The sequence below is a fragment of the Phyllostomus discolor genome, chromosome 5 (assembly GCF_004126475.2).
Source record: "Phyllostomus discolor isolate MPI-MPIP mPhyDis1 chromosome 5, mPhyDis1.pri.v3, whole genome shotgun sequence".
Taxonomy (NCBI): Eukaryota; Metazoa; Chordata; class Mammalia; order Chiroptera; family Phyllostomidae; genus Phyllostomus; species Phyllostomus discolor.
This window is the reverse complement of record NC_040907.2, coordinates 107608473-107629737: the sequence shown is the minus strand read 5'-3', so window position 1 is coordinate 107629737 and position 21265 is coordinate 107608473. Positions and strand designations below refer to the sequence as shown.

The following is a 21265-nucleotide window of genomic DNA, read 5'->3' as shown; positions in this document are numbered from 1 at the left end:
GGTTTTACATTAAAAAATTAATCAGTGTAATTTACTGTATTAATATATTGAGAAAGAAAAATCATGTGATCATCTCAATAGCAGAAGAAAAGTATTTGATGAAATTCAACATCCACTCATATGCATGATTTTTAAAATAATAATTAAACAAAAACTCTTAAAAAACTAGGGCAAAAAAATATTTTTAGTTCATACTAGGTATCTAGAAAAAAAGACAGCAAACACAATTGTGAGACCCTGAGAATTTTCCCATGAGATCAAGACTAAGACAAGGATTGGCCACAAAGAGCATATATTGTATGATTCTATTCATATAAAATTTCCACAATAGCAACTGCAAGGTATCCACAATCTATAGAGACATAAAGATTGGTGGTTGCCTGGGTCAGGGGATTTGGAGGAAATGAAGAGTGACTGCTAATAGGTATGGGGTAATGAAAATGTTCTAGAGTTGATTGTCATGCTCATTGCACAACTCATTAATATACTAAGAAATCATTGAGTTGTCCACCATAATGGGTGAATTGTATGTTATGTGAATTATATCTCAATAAAGCTATTATAAAAAATAGAATAAAGTAAATAAACTGTTACCACCACTTCCATTCAGTACTGTACTGGAGCTTCTGGCTGGCATAGTGAAACAAGAATTTAAAAAATGGATTGGAAAGGTAGAGACAAACTGTCTTTATTTAGAGATGATCTGATCTTGTAAGTAAATTACCATAAAGAATCTACAACTAAACCTCATTATATAAATCAGCCTTGCAAACATATGCTGAGCCAAAGAGGACAGACCTGAAAAATACATATTGTATGATTCCAGTTATATGTATGTTATATTATATATGTACATATATAAAGTTTGAAAAAGTCAAGACTAAACAATGGTGTTTCAGAAAGCCTACTTAGGAGGTTGCCAAAGATATACTTATGTTTCCATAAAAGTCAGCAAAGGATTTCATTTAGGGGGAGGAATGTGATGGGAGTGGAAAGGACCACAGGGATTCAGGGATTTTGGGGGTGCAGGCAAAGTCCTTGACAGCAGTCTATATAGGTACTTAAAATCATTCATTCATTCATCCATTCATTCATCATTAATGTGTGTTCTATGAAATGTTTCTAATGATTATTATATTCCACAATAAAGCAGTTTTTATATTTAAAATTATGTTTTTTAAAAAATCACAACACTAAGGGAAAAGTGATGAAAGAGGAATAGGGGCATGTGGAACGGTCTCAGAGGGCTCAGAGAAGGAAGAGATCCCTGGCTCTGAGTTTCACCTTGGTGGGTAAATGTTTATTAGCCAATAAAACCCTTACAGTCTCAGAATATGAACACTTTACCCTGGCCTGGAAGCCCAAGGGCCAAGGAAACGTGAAACACACAGGGCATGTTCTTGGCTACCTACAGGGCCTTGCTCTCAGGAGGGACATAGCCAGACCCTGTCTTAGCAGTGCACACCCTGTCCCTCTCCTCCCCTGTCCTCACAAATGCAATGCAAGCCCAAGACTGCCTCTCTGATTGCTAACATCCACTGAGCACAGTTGCATATCAGCACCGAGTGAGGTGCCTCACATAGCATCTGCCTCAGTTCTCACAGCCTCCAAGGCCTGGATTGACCCAGCTCAGCCATGGAGGACAGGTAGAGCCAGAATTCCAGGTGCAGCCTGTCTGCCTCAAGGCTCCACCCACCCCAAGCATTATTTGGGACAGCTGAAGCCACCTCCCCTCCCTAGGAGCGAGATGGAGAGTGGAGGATAAGAAGGGGTCAGACCTCATTCCCTTGTTCTGCTGCTATTCTCTTACCTCCGGCCTAACTCTAGGGAGCCACACCAGGGACTGAGTGCCCCCACAGGCACCCTTTGCCCAGTAGACTGCCCCACCCTTCCTCCTGCCTGCTCTGTTTAGGGACAGTCAGCCATGATACCTCTGCCCAGCTACAGAGATGGGCTATGACTCAGGTTTTGAGTGTGGACTGAGCAATGAAAGCTCTTCCCTGGCAGCTATATTTAGTCTCCACATCACACCCAGCTCTCAGAATCACAGGTTAGAGGCAGCCAGACTACGTGCACCAGGGAACAGGCCTCCGCTCACTGTGGCTCTCCTGCCCCCAACACACTGCCCATCCTATGGCCAGTACTTTCCCTGAATAAACCCTAGCACCTCCCCTGCCCATTAATAACCTCCTCTGTATTAACAAATTGTGAACACAAGGCTGGCCATTAAGACAGCTTGAGGAAATTCTTTGTGTTGCTTTTTGTCTGGACACTCACCATTGTTATACAAACTCTCTCTGCATGGGGTAGGATCCTGCTGCCTTTTTATTTGGCAGTTTCCATGGCACAGCCAATCATGGAACATACTAACTGCATGCCTGGCTGGGAGGAGTCCTCTCTGACCAGCCAGAGTGCCAAAGCACATGGCAACCTGCAAAGCCCCAGGGAAGGGCTGGGTGCCTTATAAGGAAATCCCGCCAGGGACAGGGAGGAACCCCTGTCACTGCTAAAAATTGGAACAGTGGGAAATACAATGAACAGGTGAATGTCAGCTGCAACTATGTTCAGAGAAATGGGAGGAGTCTGGGAGAAGCAGACATTTCATTGAGTCCTTTACAGGTGAGTGGGAACCAGTAACTTGGAAATAAGAATGGAGAACCTGGTTAATATAACCAATAGTGTTTCCTGAGTACCTCTAATGTGCCTATACTAAGGGCCTCACATGTTCTAACTCATGTGCTCTCATTCATTTCTATGAATCGAGTTCTAGGATGATTAGATCTCCACTTTATAGAAGAGGAAGCAGAGGTAGAGAATTCCAGTACTTCTCAGCACTTACATGGCTAGAGAATGAAGAATGAGGATTCACACAGGCAGGCCACCCAGAGTCCTTGCTTGAAGCCACTGTGCTAGTCAGCTGCTTGATAATTAAAGGATAATTAAAGGCAAAACCCCCCACAAGTGCCTGATTTTCATTACCTTGCTCTCTTCCCAGTAGGCAGATTCCTGGCCTGAGATAGCCAGCTCCCCACTTCCCGATGGGGCAGCCTGATGCCCATCTAGGGACCTGTGCATCAAGAGCCTGGAGGCTAGCCTGACACACCTCCATGTGGGAACACTCTGCTTGACCAGCCACTCCATGAGGGTGCTGCCCCCACCTCCAACCCTCTCTGTGCCTGAGCAGCCCTGCTGACCTCTCCAGACACTTCCCTCAGAGCACAGGCCACCGCACGCCCCAACACTGAGAATGCTGCGCGAGCAGCCTCAGCACTGCTTCTCAGACCCTGACCAAGCTGGAGGCCCTGGAAGCAGAGCACACCCCCCCACCACAGAATAACAGTGCTGTGGCCAAGGGCAAAGTTCCACATCTCTGCCATAGCTCCCTGGCTGTAGGCAGAAACACCAAATCGCGTCTGTGGCTTGTGCTATGACAGTTCGAAGTTGGGCAGATTGTCCAAATACAAAGTCATTCCAGTTTGATCTTTGTTTCTCCCACTCTCCCGATGCTTCTTTGCCTCAGGTCCCTGCTTGCAACAGGTATTTTCAAGGAATCAAAGTTATTCTAATTTCTTAAGAAAACCATAATTCAGAGTTTCCTGTTGCTGACTTCTCAGTCTGTGTGCTAAAACTCAGCAAAGCGGCTGCTCCCCTTCACATTTTCTGGGTTACTTTCCCTCATGATCTGAAGATTTTAAAGCAGATCCTAGATACACTGTCATGTTCTGGACCAGTCACAGAGCTGACAGGGCCCAGCCTGCCCACCCCACTCAACTGGGAGGCAGGGCTTGGCATCGCCACGCAAGCAACTCTGTGCTCTAGAGCCCAGGGATTGGGGCCCCCAGAGCATGTATCTGTGCCCCTGATTTGCCCGTGCCTGTTTTTTTCTCCCTGTAGGGCTACCTGCTCAGGAGCTGACAGCCAGTATTTCAAAAGCACTCCCAGTTTCAGAGCCCATTCAAAACCAAATAATTTCTAGGGACTGAATTTGAATTCCCATAAAACTACATTAAAGGACCTAAGGACTTCAAGGATCACTACTTAAAAAACTCACAAAACTGTAACTCAGTGAACCTCAAGTTACCCCACAAACATTCCTGGATACTCTCTCAGTATGTCTCAGGCAAGGACTTCACATCCGTTGTAACAATGCCTAGAACCAAAAAACCAGAACTCCAACATGAAGCCCTTGAATTTGTAAATAGATGTAATGCTGCCCAAGCCCTAAGTTCTGGGACTACCAGCTGGGGTCCTCCAAATGCCCCTGGGAGAACTGATTCCTCACCAGGAGTCCTGCATTGTTCTCACACCCTGGCTGGGTGCTAGTACAGCTGGCAGACTCAGCTTGGTCCCTCAAGTCTGGGCTGAAGACAGGTCTACAGCCTCAGGGGAGCAGCACCTAGAGTGAGGTTTACAGTGAGGCCAGAACCTTGGTGACACTCCTAGAACACTTGCTGTCTTCAGTCCAGGGATATGTCGTCCCTCTAGGACCACAAAGTCTAAGCAAGGAGACGCAAGCACTGGTTTGGATCTGGGAGCTGAAAATCACTTTGATTTATTTCTTTGGATATTTGCAGGTTGCCACAGGCCTGGAGGAGTGGATTAAAATCTCTGGCTTGTAAGGGGCTATGGTAGTCAGCTCACATTGGTCTTGGTAGTCCTGGGTGAGTCTCATAGCTGTGGACTCATAGCTGTCCTCACTTGCTGGGGAGAAGCAGAGTCAGGATCCAAGGTCCCTACCAGCAGTGCTCATTCAGAGGAATGAATGAAAAAATGGTGTTGGGAGGAAGGGGCACATTAGGATCCTGTGAAGAATAGCCTAGACCACAAAGGGAAAACCTAGCTGAATAAGTGATGTGTTAGCAAGTGACTCTGCCTCCCTGAGCCTTAGTTTCTCAGTTGTAAAAAGAATGATGAGCTTAGAAGCCCAGAAGGGTATCTTCTAGCACCATCTGCATGAAGCTCCTCCCAGCTAGCTAAAGCAGTCGCCTAGTTGTCCAGCAGCTGCTGGGATGTTCAGATCACAGAGGAGAGCTTCGCTGAGCCACCAGCTCTGCCAGCATCTGCCTTCCCAGCCACCTCTGAGTGTGCAATTAAAGTGAGGGAGGCCAGGTCCCAGCCCAGAGATCACTGACACTGAGCCAGATTCTGGAAACTTGAGGTTGGTCCTCCACTGGGCCCAAATTGGGCTATGTACTTAATTTCTGTTGCTTGGGGAAGTGACAAGATGTGGGCTGTAAAAGCCAGAAGGCCATCCTGGCCCCAAGCCACTTTAAAAATATGCCACAAAAACCACTGAGTGTTAAACCCAGGGGTGTTTATAACCTGACTTGCAGGTACACATTTCTTACCCCAGGTCCAAGGCAGAGGCTGTGTTCCCCAAGCAACTCTCCAGGGACTGCTGGGCTCACCTGGTCTGAAGTTGGGCTGTGCTGACCAGTGGACTCACAGGCAGCACCAGAGACTTTCAGCTCAGAGTACCCGCCTTCCAGAAGTGTCGCCACATGGGGTCAGGCACTTTTAGAATGCAGAGATACTCCAGCTGATGCCAGCTGTTATCTCAGAGTAACCGTGTAACCATGGAGCCCCTCCTGTATAACCCTGCTTTAAGAAGAAAATAGAACTACAACACAAGGCCAGCTGGCAGAGCATGGAGGAGGTTTTCAATAACTGCTTATTTTCCTCCCTTTGCTGTGTGACTTAGCTTACCAGCTGCTCAAAGAGGTCAGCTAGGAATGGGCCATGGTAGTGACAGGAACAGGATGAGCCACTGCAGGGGAACTACGCTGAGAGGAGACCCAAGGAGAAGCTATGTCCATAAGCAGTAGGACACAGAAAGCAGAAATGAGAGCAGGCAGAAGAAAACCCCCTCTTCCAGAACATCAGGCCACAGGCTGGTCAGATCAAAGATGCTTCAGCTTGGACCCAGAGACTTAGAGGCAACATTCGAAAGATGGGACTATTTCTAATAAAATCAGGATTTCCAGTTTCCTCAAAATTTAATAATTCTAGTGATGCTGCGTCCCCATTCCCATGAGCCACAGTCAGCTGGCTTGAGTAACAGTGGACCCTTGAATGGTAAACGCTGCCCAGTCCATTCATCCCCACCTTTGCCCAGTCTGGATCCCTGGATACCTTTTACCATGTTCCTCAAAGGATTGTTTCTGACAAAAGAGCAGTGTGCCTTTTTCCCGAGCCTCTCTCAAAAGAGGAAAAATGACAAATAGACCAAGAGGGCCACATTTTTGGAGAAACTTGAGCAAGAGCTCATTTGCATTGGGGAAGCAAAAGCAATGCTTACACGTGCTCACTTCACCCACTGCCTGCTGGCTCTGGAAACATCTGCATGTGTCATCTGCCCCAGTATGCCTGTCCCCCTGACTACAATTAGGAGGAACTTCTCACAGGGACATGCAGGCTGCCCAAGGAATGCCACCACAGTGCACAAAGATGTTCCCTGGTTTGGTAAGCACACTGTGATTTCCGTCCTCTGCAGGCTCCTGAACACACCAAGCCCCCACTCCTGTGGCAAGGTAACATCAAAGGAAAGTGTGTTTCCAGTGATTCAAGTACTGTGCAGACCCCTTGGAGTCAATGAGAAAGGCTTCGGGAAGGGCCAGGGGTGTGGGAATGAGGGAAGGAAGGAGGGCTCACAGTTTTACTGGCCTCTCCCTCTAGTCCCTGCCTCTGTTCTGGGTCGGGATGTCGGAGACACAAGTCCCTGCTGTGTCTCCCTATCACCACTGACCTCAGCCTTCCTCAGATGCTGCCCTGCCCTACCTTCCCAGCAGTGTGCCTCTCTAGACCACTCTTCAGCCACCACAACCTCTGCCAGGACCTTAGCTAGCTTGGTTAGCCAAAGATCCCCACAGGTTGCCACAGCAAAAACATGTGGGAATCACCTCCAATTCTGGAGTGGGCAATCGAAGAACATTTGTAAAAGAGAAGGTTCCTCTCAGGAACAGAACTAACCCTCACCAAAGCAGAAAGGATTCAACAGGCAGGTACAGGACTGCTCCTCTAGCTTGACCAACCAGCTCCTTGGCTGATACCCAAGTCCCACTGGTAATCTCCTTCTGGAAGCCCCTTCCAGTTGGCTGACTCCACCTCTGTGGAGTTCCCTATCCGTCTATTATGTCCTGTGGATATGTCCTAAGGACAGTCTAGGCAGGGCTCTATGTGGCCTCTAGAATAGGCAGCCACTGTAGCTGAAGGAAGTGCTAGGAGGGTGCAGTGCCCAGAATTGGATGGTGCCAAGCCTCATCCACTTATGACCAGCTAGCTGAGCCACCCAGAAGTGGCTTCAGGCTTCAGACCTCCATGTCCTACATTGGAAAATCTAAATCCAGAAGCATGACATTCAAGTCCTTCAAGCCCTGGCCCCTGCCGGGCACTTCCACCTATGGACACTCTCCCATGGACACCCAGCATACCTGCCAGTCTCTAGAAAAGCCTGGTTTTCCACCCTCAACATCCCCACCTCTGCCCCACATTATTTGCATGTGCTATTCCCTGTGCCTGCAATGCCTTTCTCACCCTTCCTGAGGCTCCATCATCGATCATCATGAATGAATGTCCTCAATCATTCCCCAGACTCTGACACAGGACAAGCAGGGGACACCCTGGGGGGCCTGTCACACCACTTATTATCAGGAAAAAGCCTACAGTGGCACCTGTACCCCCCACCTCCCAGACCCCTGTCATAGGCAAGGAAGCCCCAGGGAAACACTAACACTGATTCCCCCAGACCCTCTCTGGGACCCAGCCCTGCTCCTAGCCAGCACAGCAGTCTGACCCATCACAGGAGGAGTAGATTTGAGCCAGGAACTGAGAGATGACATTGGATGGGCCATTAGTCCAGCAGGGGTGCCCATAAATCCCTAAGGGACAGCCCACAAGTGTTCCTTTCTCTGAGCCTGACAAAAATGTTCCACATGGTTTCCATCTTCCAGACAGCAGCCACTGAGAAGAGCAAATTTTGGAAAACCACAAATCCAAACAATGACAACCTCTGACATCAGGAATTCCTGGGGTGGGAAGATGGGCAAGTTCTACATATGGAAAGGGGCCTCCAACCGGGAAGACTGCCCTTCACGGCCTCACCTGGAACTACAAGTGAGTTCCTAAAACTGTTACCTATGACCAGAAGCAATCCGTGAACACAAAGCAGTCACTTTGCAATGACCACACCTCTCAGACCTAGGTGCATTCACCTTAGTTCTCAGGCCATGTGGAAAACCAGCAAGATGGCATATGTGGAAACTGAACCTGGCTGTGACTGACAGAAGGGGAAAAGATGTTGCACTAACCTGAGGTGCAAGGAAAGGATGAGAAAGGTTAGTCAGACAATCTCAGGATCCCCAGCCAGCAGAGCTAAACTTACCTTTCAGGGAGGCAACATGTGACAGGGCCTGGGCATATGTTGCTGTATTCAAGAGGGTCCCCGGCAAGCAAGAGGGAAAGAAAGGTCCTGTAGGAGCCACTGTACGCCCCAGGCTAGCAGAGAAAAAAAATCACATGAGTTCCTGACCCTGTGTACCCACCAGCCCTTCAGACCCAGGAATCCATCCAGCCTTACCTCTGCTGGGCCTCCAGGGCCTCCTTCTTGCTCCGGACTTGGTCCCCAGGAGGTGGGGAATTGACATTTCTCACAGGTGGTGATGTTACCTCTGCCATGGACTCCTTGGCTCCTGGCTCCTGGTCAGAGGCGCCTCTCTCTGTTTTCCTCCATTTGGCCCTTCGGTTCTGGAACCAAACCTGAATCCCCAGTGGAAAAACACATATGACAGAGGGAGAAAATCAGACAAGAGGAGGAAACCAGAATGCAAGTGCAAATGCCTGGACCCCGTGCCCTGTCTTCATGGCTCACCTTGCAGCAGCAGGCAGGCAGGCAGAGGCACAGCCTCCCTTTGCCAAGAGATCAGCCAAAGTAGTGCTCTGAACTGTAGCTGCAGACCCATAAACAGGTCTGGAGATCAGTGTAGAAAGCACAACAGGCATTTTTTAAATGAGTGTTAAGTCATAGAAAGTACCCACATGCATTTCCTAGTAAAGGTAAAAGTGTTGTTTTTGTGTAAATTCTCAATGCATGTGAGTACAATTATTTGATGTGAAAATATTTCCTGGGGTTGGAGGGGGGATCATCTAGCCATTTATAAAACACTGTTCTGGGGTTTTCTCATCCAAATACTCATTCATACTTCCATCATGTTTGTCCTGAGCACCTGAGTGTACCTGACCTAATACTTGTGATTAACTCTGAAGTCATCTCTTGCACATCATGATAAGTTCATGACCAGCAGCCCAGTGCACCCATTAGAAACCCTGATTCTGGAGTCATTTCTGGTCTAGAATTCTGAACCCTGGTGAATCTTCTTTAGAGTCCAGTGCAGTCCTATGTGGTAGGCAGTCCAACTATCTCCTCCACTTTACAGATGAGAAAACTAAGCACAGGATGTCAATTAACTTGCCCAAGGTCATTCAGTGGTTTGAAACCCAGTGGCTTCACTAGGAATCATGATCCAAACTATTTGGAGGTAATAATAGTGACCACCCCCAGCATTAGTAGGAAGATTAATGCAGAGATGCATGAAAAACCTGGTGCATAGAAGTCTATCACTAGATTAACATTAGTTAATGTTTTCATCTCTGCCATCCTCAGGTTAGGGGATAGCTTATGATTCACCTGTTCTAAGTACCTTCTTAGAGGCTGGTGTAGAATTCTTTAAGCTGTGGAAAGCAAGACTGCATTTTTGCAGGACAGTCTTGTGGCAACTGGGCAGCCCAGGCCTGAGGTTTTTCCAGAGGTCAGTGAAATCCTGCTGCTCTTTATTCCATCCAGCAAAACCTCTTCTCCCTTCTCCTAGGAGATAATTCCTGGCTTACAAAACAATACTTGGTTAGACCTCCCTCCTATTCTAGGGACATCTTTTCCTCCTGCCCAGGAGAGCACCTGGGTCCCAAGGCTGAGCCCTCTGATAGGCACTGCACCTCCGAATTTTCACTCTCCTTTATCAGGCTTCCATTCTCTTTTAATCTAGTTGGCTTTTAATTGCACATACCAGCAACCATTGAATAATGATTTTATCTATATTCTAAATTTAGGGCAGTTAAATGCAAAGCAAAATGCAGACACTTTCTTGCGTCTTAATTGAATGAAGGTCACAGCTATGACAACACTTAATTGAGCTATTTTTCATTATCATATTTTAATGACTTTGCACTGACAGTTCGCCTGCTTCTGAGGAAAGAGCATGATGGAGTCGTTTATTTCCCTATTTAGTTATTGTTTGACAACATCAGCTTCGATTAAGACCCCGCTTTATAGAACATTAATCATATTTGAATGAGAAAGCTATGTAAATGTAAACACATCTCCCTTCCCGCCACCACCAAAGCCTGAAGCCAATGTCCCCACATGGAGGCTCACTAAAAAATTGCTTCGCAGCCATTGTCTGTTTGCATAATAGCCAACAACAGCCTCAACGACAATTGCCAGCTTTAATTGTCACCACCCCTATCTCACCCTTGCACCTTTCAGGGAGAAGTTATGATCTTCCACTTCTGAATGCTCAATAATTGTGTCATTTATCTCAATTTGCAGTTCAGTCTTTAGGCAGCTATTGGCAAGCTGGCATTAAAAAAAGAAAGGAGAGACTGCATCCTGGCCAAAGGAGATTTTCATTTCCAAATAATAATCAGTTTAATTTGCCCACATATGACCAATGATTCATGTTCAGATTTAATAATCAGGATCACATAATCTGATTATAGGGGAAATAATTTGTTTACAACCCCCAATTTACTGCTCAGAATTCCATTATCTCTCTTCAGCCATTGGTTTTTAAGAGATACTAACATGACCCAGGGGAACTGAAAGCAAACTATTATATTTTCTACAATTAGATCTTTGCATAGTCTTAACCCCAAGCCCCTACATAAAAAAAGAACAGAAACAGCATGGAGGAAACCTCATAAATAAAATGAATATATAATTGTGCTCAAAGAATAGCTTGCTTGGAGAGGCAGTGCTGTGGATCTGTGCCTCCTGTGCTCAGGCACATCTGCTGGGCTCAATGGGTTTGTGCACTTAAACATAATCACCCTGTAGCTTCTAAAAAGAAATGCTGCTCAGAGACAGTCATTGAAGGCCATGTTCATTTCTGCAGCAGCCCTTTCACTGCTGCTGTTTAAAGATTTTTAAATTGCACATGTTCTTCAGATTCACTTCTCTAAAAGTGTCCACATGCTGGGGAAAAGTTGGACATAATGCAATTTCTGGAAAGCAGATCCTAACCCTGTTCCCATCTGAAAATACAGTTCTCTGCAATTGACCGGCCTTAGCCCAGAGTGGTCAGAGCTGCTTTGAGAATAGCATCTCAGCTCTTTTTTTTTTTCCCAAAGCAAGGAAATGGATGTGCATTGATGTAATTTAGTACCTTAGAGACGCGGACAAATTAGTGTAGAACATTATCACTAGTTAATTATGAATGACCGATTAATCAACCTAATCTAATATTCCACATTATGTTGATGTTATTAAAGTGCATCATGAAAATGACAGATAGTCTTCATTTGCTTTCTTTCGCCAAATGTGCACTCTGCAGTCATGATGTCAAAAAAAAGTTTGCCAGTTTTAATATTAGGGAGTTAAATAATTGAACAGAAGGCTCACCTGCACTCTGGCTTCTGTGAGGTTTATTTTCATAGCCAGCTCTTCTCTGGTGAATACATCGGGATAGTGCGTCTGGGCAAAAACTGCCTCCAGAGCTTCCAGCTGGTAAAAGGAAGAAATATTTACTGGTGAGAGGTTGTGATGAGGTGAGAAGAAGCAGACATATATTTCAAATTCGCTAAGAGTGGTGAGGAAGTTGTTTCACAGATCAAATAGGGAAAGGAGAGGGAGAAACGAGCTGTTTGAAAAGATCCCATGGAATTAAAATTTCAACCGCTGATAACTTAGGAGCTAAATCTTGCTAACAACCTCAAAGTTCCCCCAAGAAGTAGAAATACGAAGAGAGGGGTAAATATTTACATACACTTACATTTAAATATATTCATAGGAATCAAAATGGAAGAATAGCCTTATGAACTAGAGTCATCCACCCAGCATTCACCATAGGACCAGGAGAAGAGAACCAGTTTGAAGCTGCCCTGTGCATCAACCGTATAGAAGCTGCATAGGGGTGTTTGAGTCACCTTTCTGACTGTGCCAGTTTGCTCCAGAAGTTGAACATATGTTAAAGAATGGGCCCAGGTCCAGGAAACAAAGTACCAGGGTTCCAATCACAGCCCTTCCATTTATGGGCAACAATATCTTCTACAAATCTGTCATCTTTTTGGGCCCCAGCCTTCTCATCTACCTACCAGGAATAAGAATGTGCTACTTGCCTTCCTCAAAGGGTTATTTCAAGATTCAAGTGGTATCACTGATGTTAAAATGGCCCCCAAACTATCAACCATAAGTGAATGGGAGCAATCATTGCCTCTTCACTTTCTATCTGGGATCATAAAGTCAAAATCTTCTGTCCTCTTCCCAAACAAATGCCTTGACACAAAAGTTGTTTAAGAAAAAAGAAGATCTAGTTAACATGATCAGCTGGCCTTATTTGAAAAGATGAAGAAGAGCTGCTAAAACTCTCTTTTTCTTTTTCTCTTTTCTTTTATTTCTTTTTTTTTTCAAGGAACAGCTAACTTTCAGAAAAAGAACATCATTACCTGCTGAAGAGTGAATGTTGTCCGGTTCCGGCGCTGTTTTCTGCGCAAGAATCCATCATCAAAATCTCCAGTAGGGTGGTTGCCAAAAGGTGCAGTGCCTGCTGGGAGCAAACAGGATCAACCTGAGCAGATGGCCCCCCAGTCTCATACACCATGCCCTACTACATAGGCTCATTTGGAGGCAACAACTCATCCCCTCCAGATAGAACCCTGGCCATTCCAAAGCACCTTTCTCTGTTCCTCTTATTAACCCCCTTCTTTTCCACTCTCTTGTGCTCTCTCTCTCTCTCTCTCTCCCAATAACTTATGACTCCAGGCCCAACTATGCCTATTTCATAGGGTGGGTAGTGACCTTACTTCCCAAGACAGCCAAGTTCTCTTCTTGAAAAATTCTGGACTCGGGCAGGAAGGGTCACTGGCTTGAGATGAAGCCTTCATCTGACCTCCAGCTCCCAGCAGCACTCTGTCCAATGCACTTCATTCCCTACCTCAGACCCTGTTGTTTTCCTTTTGCTCACTTGTAGTCTACTTGCCTGTGTTTCCATAAACAACAAAGGTTAAAAGCTGAGGTTGAGAAGAAAAAAAAAAAAAAACACCAAAAGCTTTTCACAGCACTTCCCTCCTAGAATTTCAGGAGACCAGGAGGTAAGAAATTTATAAATAATATTAACTATTGTTGGTCACAGCTCATCAGCATCATAGTGGATATGTTATATAGATGTCAATAAACAAGAGATCTTCTCCAATAGTCGTTATCCTGAATTCCAAGCAGATTTACACAGGGCCATTCTCAAAGAGCACCCCACCCTCTTGCAGGTTCATAAAGAAACCCACTGCTTCTACTGCCCTGAAAAGAAAGGCATCCTTTCCAGTGTCCTCCCAGCAGCCTCCAAAGCTCCTACAAAGCCAGAACAGACTCTGGCCCCAAATGTGCAGTCAGATCATTTTCCGAATGTGTGCCATTTACTTGACCGTCCAAAATGACTTCTTAGGAAAACAAATGAGCAAGTTCTCATTAGCTAGTGAACACTGTACCTGCCATGGGCTCTGATCTCAGAATCACTGCCCCTTTAGCATTAGGAGCAGGCAAGCCACAGTGCCGGGACCACATTCCTCAAAAGGACCTAAGTCCCAAAGAAGCAAGGTCCTCTAGGCTTTTAAAAATCCCATCTACTAAAGGGAGTCCGCCCTATTATTATACTCTACTCTCCAGTGCCACGTCCTCTGCCATAATGCCCCACTCTCTGCAGAAGCCTACATCTTCTTGTCCAAACTGCATTCTTCTTCAAAACCCTAGTTAAAAATATTTCTCTCCAGATCATTGGAAACTTAAAAGAGCAACCTCACAGTAGCTTTATTTCCATTATTTTGCAGAATATGAAACTGTTTCCTTTTGAAACAAAGAACTTGACTGGTGAGAATGGGATGAAATCTCCAAGGGTCTCCAATCACAATCAGCTTCAGTTTTTTAATTTAAATCTGCTGCTCCACATTGGTTCACCTTGTATATACATAATTCCTTAAGTGAAATACTGCATGTCAAATTGAACCCTAAAAAAGGCTGATGTTTCATCAAATTAATAAGAACAAAGATTGACAACCTAATAGAAAAGACAAAAATGTGAGAAGCTTTTACTTAAAGTAAGTAGAATGGTCAATAATGCTATGAAAATGTTAAACCTTGTTGATAATTAAACAAAACAGAACAATTAACTACTATTTCCACCATATTGTTTGGCAAAAAGTATCAGAGGTATCATGATACCTAGTATAGATATGAGTGTAATCAAACATGCATGCCATTTACCTATTTGTAGTAGCATCTATTGGTATAGACTTTTAGAGGGTAATGACAATTTTCATAAAAAATTTAAGTGTACATACAGGCGTTTAATCTATGAATATACTTTTAAAGGGTGACAAAGTGAGAAGAATGTTCTTGGCAGTAAGGCAATTAAAAAAAACTGGAAACAACCAAAGTTCCCATCAATGGATACTTCCTATACAGCATCTGATGGAATATTACACAGCTGTTTAAAAGAAGTCATTACATTTATATACATCAGCATGGATATTATGTATATTATGTGTATTATGCCATGATAAAAACAAAGTCCTTAATGATGTGTCACTATGATCTCAGTACAAATAAAGCATAACACATACCAAGAAAATTATATAAATGAGGTCAAATACCTGTTTTCCTTCAAGGACTCACAAGAAACCCACAATAGGGAGTGCCTTCAGAAGAAGAAGTGAAGGGGTGTTCCACTTTTCAATGTATAGGTTTCTGTTTAATTTCTTAAGCAGATATATGGAGTAATTTTTACTTTAATATCAGAAAAATTATCTGAGAAGTGAGATTATAAACCATACTGTGCTTTCTCAGTTATGCCTCTCTAGACTAATAAACAATAAAAATTAAAAAGCCAATAGGTTTATGTTCCAAAAGTCTGTTCTCAGCCTTTCCATCTGCAGCAGATCACCACCACTCCAGCAACACTTAAGCACCCCTTTCTGCAAAAACTGGCTTAAAAACACATCTGCAAAATGATTTCTAGAAAAGGTTTTTAAAGACCTATTTCCTTTTCTCCTGATTATAGCAATCAGAGTCAGCATCCAGGTAGGATGTGCCTGGGGTGTGGAAGAAGAGGTAAGCCAACTGAGCTGAGCTGACAGCAGTAAGCAGCTCAGTGTGCTGGGGCTAGAACAAATAACAGACTGGGCTAGAGCTCTCCCTCAGTGGCTTCTGCAACCCAAGCTGCAGACAAGGTTTTCCCTTAAGTCATCCACACAATCCCACACCTGCTAAATACCCCAAACCCCAGCCTCCTCAAATTTGACTAGAAGGGTGGGCAACTGGGTATCAATCAGTCCAAACTCAAAATTCAGAAGTGAAAGGAATCTGTGTCTACCACATATTTGGAGGGTGTCCCTCCAGGCCTGGGGTACAATGTCAGGGGATGTACCTCTCTGACCTTTCATAAAGCCAGTCACCATGGGTCATTGAAGGTAAAAGTTGGTGAAATACAGGCAAGTGTCTGGCCTTTCCTTCTTAGAAATGCTAACTAAGCTGGCAGGTCTTAAACACATGTCCTCATTAGTCCCCTCTAGAAAATCCTACTGAACTCTTCAAAGCTTCCTTGGTAAAAACAAATTTCTGCAGTCCTTGTGTGGTCAGCCAGCTGAGGCTCAAGCCAATGCTCAAGGTAACCTGGGGCAAGAGGGACAAGCATCTTCTGATGTCCTGAGTCCCTCAGTGTCTCCCCACCTTTATCCTGTCCCATGCCTCCCTGGATTTCTTTGCCTCCAAAATTCTTCCACCCACAAATAAATCAAAGGAGTAGGTTGCCAAAGACAGGTACTGGTATTACTCCCACAGTTATAGACATCCTTCTGTCCTGTGGCTGAGACTACTGCTCTGAGGAGGATGCTGATAAAGAGCTAGAGTGTGCTGCTTTGCCTTTGCCAGATGTAGGCTAATCCCCCTTTGTGCGGAGGACCCACTCTTGGGAATTTCTAGGACCCTCTTCACCCTGGGGGTACCAGAGATCCAAGCTGCCCTGTTCTCACCTACCCCCACCTAACAATCCAGTGTGCAGACCACACCAGGGATCCTGAAGTGGAATTTCTTCTAAAGCCTGAAGACCCTCAAAGACCCCAAATCCTGGCCATGGGGCTGCCCCTGGGAGCAAGAAGTAGTTAGCATTTGAGGTCAGAAACACAGGGAATCACAGAGATGAAGCCAAGTCAGGGCACCTGTGCTGGGGTAGGGCAGGGCCACTCGGCTCTGGCTCTAGGCTTTCAGAGGCCACAGTGGCTGGGAACAGATGTCACCTCCTCCTCCACCCCTACTCCCCCAGAAGTATTGCCCTGTGCCAGAGTGAGAGCAGCCAGCAATGGGTCGTTCAGGCTCATCGTCTGACCCAGGACAATTCCAGCCAACTCCCTAGTTCACCTTGGCTTTTGGGGATGCTTGCAAAACACCGTGAAAGATTGATGCGGCCCCCTGGGTGGCTGGAAAGCCGGGGCTGGGGGGCGGGGAGCGATTAGAGGCGTGACACCAGCATCTGTGCTGGGAGGACCCTGCTGATCCCTGTGGCAAAGCCCGAAGCCGCTCAGTTCAGTTGGAGAGAGGTGGGAGGCAGGTGGCGACGGGGCGAGACGCCGGAGTCGGATACTCGGAGGGAGCCAGGGGCGCCCCTACCCACTGTCCAGTGGCTGCACCTTTGGCGGGGCGGTACCCAATAACCCGCCAGCCCCACTGTGGCTTGGGTCCGTTCTGGCAGGCTCAGCCTTTTCGGAGCTGCCCGGGGGCGCGCTTACTCACCCTCAAGCTGTGGTGGACAGTGGAAATAAAACATCCCTGACGGCCGGATCTTCTGGACGGCCGGGACTCCGGAGGGTGACCGCGGGACCGACAGGCGCGCCTGGCTTCGGCCTGGCTGCAAAGCAAACAGCGATAGTCTAAGTCTCCCTCTACCCGGGACCTAGTCTGGCCCCGAAACACACCGGGAGCTCCACGCCGGAAAACCCCCTCCCAACGCCCTCAGCCCACTGTGGGAACTGGAGGGGAGGTGGCAGTGCCTTTTCAAATTGGGTCCCCGCGGGATAGTCCTTCAGTTCAGGTCCACCTCCCCGACAGCTGTGCTCCCATCCTGGCCCCAATATCAAACCCACTCAGTTCCTGGCTCTCGAGGATCCCCTGCGCAAGCGCTGCACCCAGGTCACTGCAGCCTGGTCCCGCAAACGCGCCAGGCCATCTGGACGAGCGGCAGTCCAGGCCAGTAAGGCACAGCGGAGCCCGCAGGCCTGGTGCGCTTGGCCCGGTGAGAGGGTTGGGAGCCGGGCGTACCTCAGCGGGCGGCGGGCGAGGAAGGCCGAACGTGACTGCCTCCGGTCCGAAAGCGGGTCTCGACTGGAGACGGGCGGGGCTCGGCGCCGCTGGCTCCCACAAGACCAGAAAAGTGACTCGGGAAGTGGCCAGATGTCTTGCTGTCTACAGAGCGCACCGCCGCTCAGCACTCGCCTTTATAAACTCACGCATAATTGGCCTTAATCTGATTATTTCCAGCGCTGTCTACAGCGAATAACTTGGATAGGTCTATTGGGCCTTACAACTGGCCCACGTGGTGTTTAAAAAAAAAAAAAAAAAAAACTCCTTTCTGAGTAAACACCAGGAATCTTTTTCGTCTTTTAAAAGAGAGTAGTTAACAACCATCACTCCAACCCACCCCCAAAAGGCATTATTTTCTTAACATTCCACTCCACCCCATCCCACTTAAGTCCCCTGACCCAAAACCTTCTTTCCCTTGGAGTTTAGATTTGGGCGCGCCCTTGTCAGAGGCTTGGCAGCTCCCGAGCTGCGAAATGACAAAGCGCTGCTAATTTTCACCGCCGGGTGGGTTTTGGGGGGACCCTTTGCACACGGCTTCCCTTTCCAAGCGACCGTACAAAAGGAAAGTTTGATTTTGTTCTCAGCAAGGGGTCCCTGAATTTATGGTTGCTTTTCGATGCAAATGATATGCGATGGGACCCTTCGCAATTACTTTTAAAATGCATCCGAGGCAGACACTCAGCAGAGAGAGACCGCCCTTCCCTCTGCCTGGGTGAAAATTAAACTCTGAAGTACCGGGCTGAAATTTTCAAGTCAGGGGCGCGGGATTGGATCAAATCACATAAACTGCAAAAAAAGCAAGTCTAATGACGCATAATTGGTTCTGTAATAGCATTACACCAGGATAATAGCCCGTTACGGCCCCCTGCACTATTAAGTGCTTCCCTGGCGGAAAGCCTTTATGATATTAAAGGGGGAATATAATGATATTTTGGTTATTAAATGCGTGTAATTAATTTATGCACCACTGAAAATAAAGTTGGTATTATGACCCACTCAAGATGCATCAGAAGATGCAAGTCAGACAACTGTTGATAAGTTCTGGTGTCTGTGTTCTGTCTAGACTGCTGATTTTATTTTGGGACGATGGCGTCCTGGACAGACTGCATAAATTGAATATTTTATAAACATTCTAATGTTGCATTCAGGAGCCGTGGCAAGGCGGTGGGTAGGGTCCGTGAACCTCCTGGGATCCAGCTTTGACCTTAACGACACAGCGAGTTGGAAACAAAAGGCCTGGCGGGCCCACAAGTGGAGACCGGCGAGGTGCGTGTGCCTGTCTCTGACTCGCCAGTGGACACCCCTCCGAAAACCGCCTGGAGGAAGATGGGGCACCTGCCAAGGCGAGTCGGAGCCGGATGCACCTCAGCGAACCCTCCTGGGCATTGCCCGCTCTGGCGCGAGGATTCGGCCCCGACACACAGAAGAAACCCAGGGAAGCTCCGGCTCGGTTTAGAGAGGAAAGCTTCCGCGGATAGCCAGCACTGGCAGGACCACCGACTCCGGAAGTTCAGGCGGTGGGCTCTGGGGCTGGGGTTGGCACTCCTGCAGGTCGGGTGGCGAAGGCGGTAGCAGGCAGGTCCAGTGGGGCTGCTGAGAGCCGTTTTCAGCTCGCGTAGAGAAGGCTGGAGCAGACCCTCTCTCAGCTCCAGGCGACAGGCTCAGCTAGAGCGCACTCTCTCGCGCAGTGTCCCTCAGAGAACCACTGCTCTTGGAAGCCCTCTTTAAGAGCCTGAGACTCCCCTTGCTCTTCTGAGTCTGCCAAAAGCCCCCTCAGGTTCCCTTCCGCTTGCTCTAAGCCACAGTTCTCCTCCCTATGCGCTCCAGCAGCCTGGTGCCTGGGAAGCGAAGCGCAAAAAGCGTCCGGGCCGGCTTAGCCAAGATGCTCCAGGCGCACTTGAGTATCTGTGCGGGGACCCTCAGCATCAGACGCCAGACACCGTGTTGATCGCAGAAACCAACAAGGTTCAAGCCCCAGTCTCAGCTCCCCATCCCCGATATCTGCTGAAGCAACAAGGTCCAGAAATGTCCTAGGACTCGACTGGCTCCTACTGGGTCTGTGGGCAGCACTCCTTCTGCGCCCCCAGGGCGGGTTTGAGCCCTAGACAGCAGCGCCGGTTCCTCCCGGGCTGCGGAGGGAAACAAGGACGGTCTGAGGGTCTTCCTGGGGCCCTGAGCTGAGCCGCGGCCGGTCCCGCCCCACTGGATCGGGGATTTCGGGGACCCGCTGGTATCCTCTCTAGTCCAAACCGGCGAAAGTTACTTCGGACGCTCGCTCAGCGCTCCCAGCAGGAAATCTCGATGCCTCATTTCCGCGCCCCGGCTCTTGCTCCGTGGCTCCACCCGGGATGCGTCCCGCAGCCCGTCGCCGCCTAGTCCTGGCCCTCTCGCGTCCCCGAAGCTAGCTGGGCCGCCTCCCTGGCCTGACAACCAGGTTGCGGGGAAAACACCCACCTCTCACGGGGCTCGGAGCCAGCTCCGGACCCTCTGCCTGGACTCAACCGACGTCCCGCCTGCCGGAATCGCGAGGCTGGGCTGGTTGCTGTTGACAAAATAGCGAATAAACAAACTAAGCAATGTTAGCAACGAAAGGCTACAGCAAACTTTGATGACGCGAAACCCCTTTCCCCCTCTGATTATCTAGTACAACCTCGGCCAGGGAGAAGGCGTTAGTAACGAAAAGATTATCTTTCCTTAATTCTTGTGCGCTAAAATGTATTTTCAAATTAACAAAATTCACCCATCTGCCCTGCTTGGACACTCTGATGATTTACAACCTAAAAGTGTACTTTCTTTATCTAAAGACCAAGGTGACTGCTTTTAATTTTCTCTAACCTCTTTACACTTGGTGTTCACCAGACTCATAATGTTAATTGGCTTCATATACGGATCATCAGTTTAATGAAGAAATAAATCCTGTGTTGCTTTATGTTTTAACAGTGATTGCTTTAATGAGGAATGTGACGAGTTCCAAAATCAAAGCTACAGAAGACATTAGAGGGGGCTTCTATTAGAACTGAAATGCTTCAAGTTAAAATCACGGGTCATATTTCAACGGATTGTCACCCAGGGGTCCTTCCCTCCCCCACCTGGATTGCTTCCAGCTTCCAGAAGGACACAGTTTTGTGGTTGGTCTTCAGTGCTTCTTGCTTCTTGTCTCCGTACTCAGAGTCTCCATTACCTAGAAGAATAATTTTCTGGTTACTAAACAGGTGTGCTACTTTACCTCCTGTTCAGCAGAGCAGAGAGAAGCCAGAACAGAGTGAGGAGTTCAACTTTCAAGGTTGTTTGCTTTTTAACAAATAAAAGCGGGAATAAAGTAACACACCTCCCCTAAGATTTATGTGCAGGTGTTGGAGAAGCAGCATCCCCAAAGCAGCACATCCCTATATTGAAAATTCAAGCTTCTACTCTCGAAGGCAGACAGCTCTGGTTGAGGCCAGTGGGCTGGCTACTGCTGACCCAGGTTTGGGCCCCTGAAAATGTCTGCAGGGAATGCTCTGGGCTCCTGCCTGAATGAAAGGAACTTTACATCTCTATATCAATTAATAGGAGCATAAATCTGCTTTCTCTAATGGGTGTTTGATTTTTCTAATTTTAAACTTGCTCTATGAAGGGAAAACTGTCATCTCTAAAACACTGAGAGCAGCAATA

General features: G+C 47.2%; 1 protein-coding gene across 1 annotated transcript in view; it reads right to left on the bottom strand.

The window, feature by feature from the left end:
* DRGX (dorsal root ganglia homeobox) overlaps window positions 1–17221 on the bottom strand; it is a 29248-nt gene extending 12027 nt beyond the window's left edge. Inside the window, exons 1-5 of the mRNA XM_028514075.2 lie at window positions 17045–17221; window positions 12715–12812; window positions 11672–11773; window positions 8576–8754; window positions 8381–8493 (exon numbers count right to left, since the gene is read on the bottom strand). Of these exons, the coding sequence (XP_028369876.1) occupies window positions 8381–8493; window positions 8576–8754; window positions 11672–11773; window positions 12715–12812; window positions 17045–17078 (526 nt within the window). The 5' untranslated portion in view covers window positions 17079–17221. The remainder of the gene's footprint in view (window positions 1–8380; window positions 8494–8575; window positions 8755–11671; window positions 11774–12714; window positions 12813–17044) is intronic.
* Window positions 17222–21265: the final 4044 nt, after the last annotated feature.